This window comes from Glycine max, chromosome 19, assembly GCF_000004515.6.
Source record: "Glycine max cultivar Williams 82 chromosome 19, Glycine_max_v4.0, whole genome shotgun sequence".
Lineage (NCBI taxonomy): Eukaryota > Viridiplantae > Streptophyta > Magnoliopsida > Fabales > Fabaceae > Glycine > Glycine max.
In genome coordinates this window covers 32686494-32690197 of record NC_038255.2, presented here as the reverse complement: position 1 = coordinate 32690197, position 3704 = coordinate 32686494, and the positions used below count along the sequence as shown (strand labels likewise).

Genomic DNA, 3704 nt, shown 5'->3' with positions numbered 1-3704 from the left:
TTTTCTTTTCTTTTTGAGAATACTTATGTTATTTCTAATACATTTTTTTTATACATCTAAAACTTCTATTCATTTTCTCCCCTACCATACAACTTAAAAATCATCTTATTTTTTATTTATTTTCTTTTCTTTCATTTTTATTTTTATTTTTTTCATTTTTCTTCTAAAACCAAACATCAAAGATAACTATTAATATAAATAACAAAAACTCTCTTGTAGTTATTTTTGCACATCCAATGTACTCTACAAAGACAGAGGAATACGTAGAGTTAAACATAGCAAAAAAAGAAATAAAAGATTGTTGAAATTGTGCATTTAAAAATTTCCATTGGAACAATAGGACCATTGTACTCATTACTAAACTTGTTGGAGATAAAATAGAACCAAGAAATAATACCAACAATAAAAGTCTTGTAGCATTCATATAGATAAAACATATTAGTAGGAAATGTTACATGCTAGTGCTCAGAGTTTTGACAAAACGAAGTCGGATTCCCTTAAGATATATTAATATGGAAACTGGTGACAAAGAACTGAAAAGTAATTCGAAGTATGGCAACTCAAGCAATGAAGCAAATGATTCAAATTTGATATTCAGTAACATGATTTGAAATCTTGACATAATCAGCACCAGAACAAGGGGAAAAAAAATAGCATTTGAGCTTTGAACCTCCTTATCTGGTTTTCTTCTCCAGCAATAATAGGATCATACTTACCATTTTTCACTCCTCCTAAGTTAAAGATGAAAGGTAGAAGATACATCAACAAGCTTCCTAACAATAACTTGTTTCAAAAAGTGACACCAACATGTAACATATTAATACAAACAAAGATCAAATCATCAAATGACAGAAGGTTGTCTTAATCACAACTCAAGATTACCCTCCAAGTGTTATTCTGAGATTGATTTCAAGCTCTTCTTGTTGCTCAAAGTTCAGGTCCCCATCACCGCACAATTGCGGATAAAGTGATTAAGCTGAATGCTGCCACATCCAATTTGCCTCCACCTCAATTTCTCATCATCAGGATCAGGGCAGCAAGTGTACATAGACAAGGCATGCACTATGTGTGGCATAGAAGGTGCACCAATAACAAGCAACTCATCACCAAGAGACTTAAAAGCCACACCCCAACCTCCTTGTGCATCAGCTCTCACAGGAACCACTCCCAAAGTCTTCCATGTGTTGGTTCCTTTCACATACACTTTCAGCTCATTGGAAGAAGCATCCAGTGTGTACAACTCATTGTTCACAACAGCAAGAAGAGGTGGAGACTGTGAAACAATATCCTTCCACATGTCAGGAATCAAGTTCCAACTATTTGCCTTTCCATCAAAGAATTCCCCACAAGTGAGGTCCTTTCCATGCTCATCTTGCCCTCCAAGGACATAGAATTTGTTGTCCATGAAACAACCTGAGCAAAACTTTCTCTTCTTGTTCATTCTTGGGAGGGGCTCCCAACACCGGCTTTCAGAGTTGTACTTCTCAGCAGAATCCAAGACTTGGGTGTAAGTTCCTGCATCAAGCCCCCCAGCAACAAAAGCAATAGCACTGCAAGTGGCTGATGCAAAAAGACACCTTGGATTGATCATAGATGGCCCTTTGCGCCATTCATTTTTTATCGAATTGAACCTCCAAATAACAGCCCCATCAATCTCCTTGCCTGAGACTAATAGGTGAGAGCCTGCACAAAATGACTCCTTATCTCCAAACTCAAAATTATAATCTGATTGGATAGGAGGGAGCTTCTTGCTTGACATGAAAGGCCACTCCATTCCCCACCAATTGCTCTCCCCACTTACCAGCATGAACACTGAAGGTTCTTTGAATCCTAACTCTCTCCTTATTTTGTAGATCTCGCCACTCCTTGAGAGAGCCAAGAACCGCTTGTTGAGAAAGCACAACTTCCAGTGCTGTGATCTTGGAAATCTTGCCAAGATTGAAGTCTCTAGCTCATCACTAAGACTCAGAACATTAATATAATCTGCATCCTGAGGTAAAGGTTCATCTTCATTAGTAGAGGAACCATTGCCATCAGAGGGTGATAACTCCCTAACTCTCATCTTCTTTTGCGAACTATGGTAACTAAAACAAAAGCCACTAACAAAGGTTGGAACAGGTAATGCTTTTCTATTAGTCATAATAGGTCATTTCTAGGCCAATGCTCCCCCAATATGTTCTCTACGTTAAATGTTGATAAGGGAAACTCTTTACCCTCTTATTATGAAGGAAATTGCCTGTATCTGCAGAGAGAAAATCCAGACAAAAGCATCAGCAACAACATTTCTAGTTGACATGTGAGGCGTTACGAGTAAGAAATATAGATACATATATGCACAAGTTCAACAAACAGACATAGAAATCCAGTAAACAGGAGTGAAAAAAAAAAAGCTACTTCATATTTTAATTAGTACTATTCCAATTTCCTTAAGAAAAAGAAAATCAAAATATCAAAAACAGAATGAGAGTTTTCTTTGCTGCATAACATTATAAGAACTCTAAGAATCGTCTTTAAAACAAATAAATCTTCTGAAATGCATGAGATGTGTATAAGACACCGATTAACCAAGGCATTTCCATTTGTTGATTAACAAAACTTCAAGAAATAGAAGATTAATGTGAATTTCAGCCACGAAAACTAATGCTTATAAATGAATATAATCAGAAGTTCAGAACAAAATGATTTCTTAATGGATTAAGAGATTCTTACCTTGATAAAAGAAGCCCGCCCCAACACAAATACCACAAAGCTTCACATCATGAGAAGTTGGTAGATATATCAGCCTTCAAAGAGAATAATCAACACACAAACATGCCATGAAAGAGACAATGACCACAGATTGATTTAGAAGGGAAAGTGAAGAAAAGTGAGGATTTTGAGGCATGAGTTTGTGCCTATTTATTCAGATATTAAGAAAAGAAACGCCCCCGTGAGGCAACAAACGCCTATATATATAACATACAAAGATCAAAGAAGGAAAGAGAGAGAAGAGAAGGTAAAAAAAAAAAAACTCTTGCAAAGGAAGGAAGACAAGTCAAAGGCAGCAATAAAAGGAGTGTGAGCGTTACAATATTGCAGTCAAAACAATGAGAAAAGAAACGTTGGGAGTGAGTTCAAGCTAATAACACCATATTGAAGGAGAAGACAAAAGTGACTTAAGAGTGTTGAAGGAGAACACTAAGGTGAAGAAGAAGAAGAAGAAGAAACGAGAGAGATCCAACATGGAGACACCCACCATTTGCTGGAAACATATGCTTAATTTAGTATATGCTTTTTTTATAATTTGGATTATTAAAATATACACACAAAACCAAATTTAACTATTTTAATTAGCATTCTCATCAACTGCACCATCCACCACCGCATTTTTTAATTCCCCATTTGGGAAAAAATGATAAAGAGAGAAGTAACTGTGCTATGCACAGTGGCTCATGCTGCTACAGCAGTTCAATGTGAAGAAATAAAGAATGCAAGAAAAAAAAAATAATATTAGAAAGAAGAAAGGGGCATGGGTGACTCAGTCTCTCTCCTCTTGTACTTATTTTTTAAGTTGCTCCTCATTTTTTGAGAAACGGTTGGCGTGGAAGAGTAGGAAAAGAAAAGTTAATTAATAGAAAATTACCTTCGTTCTTATCTTATGAATTTAAATTTTAGATTTTAGATTTTTTTTCATTAAGTCACGTGTGAATTGTTTTTATTATAAA

At 35.6% G+C, this 3704-nt stretch overlaps 1 protein-coding gene across 1 annotated transcript; it reads right to left on the bottom strand.

The window, feature by feature from the left end:
* Positions 1–568: 568 nt before the first annotated feature.
* LOC100783477 (F-box/kelch-repeat protein At3g27150) lies at positions 569–3439 on the bottom strand. Its single transcript, XM_003553203.5, has 2 exons — positions 2710–3439; positions 569–2242 (listed from the first exon to the last, which is right to left on the bottom strand). The coding sequence occupies exon 2, from the start codon at positions 2138–2140 to the stop codon at positions 935–937; it is 1206 nt and encodes a 401-aa protein (XP_003553251.2). The 5' UTR covers positions 2141–2242; positions 2710–3439; the 3' UTR covers positions 569–934.
* Positions 3440–3704: the final 265 nt, after the last annotated feature.

Bases quoted from the DNA above. Each gene is read 5' to 3' on its own strand.
- LOC100783477 (XM_003553203.5), bottom strand. From the start codon at position 2,140: ATGACTAATAGAAAAGCATTACCTGTTCCAACCTTTGTTAGTGGCTTT.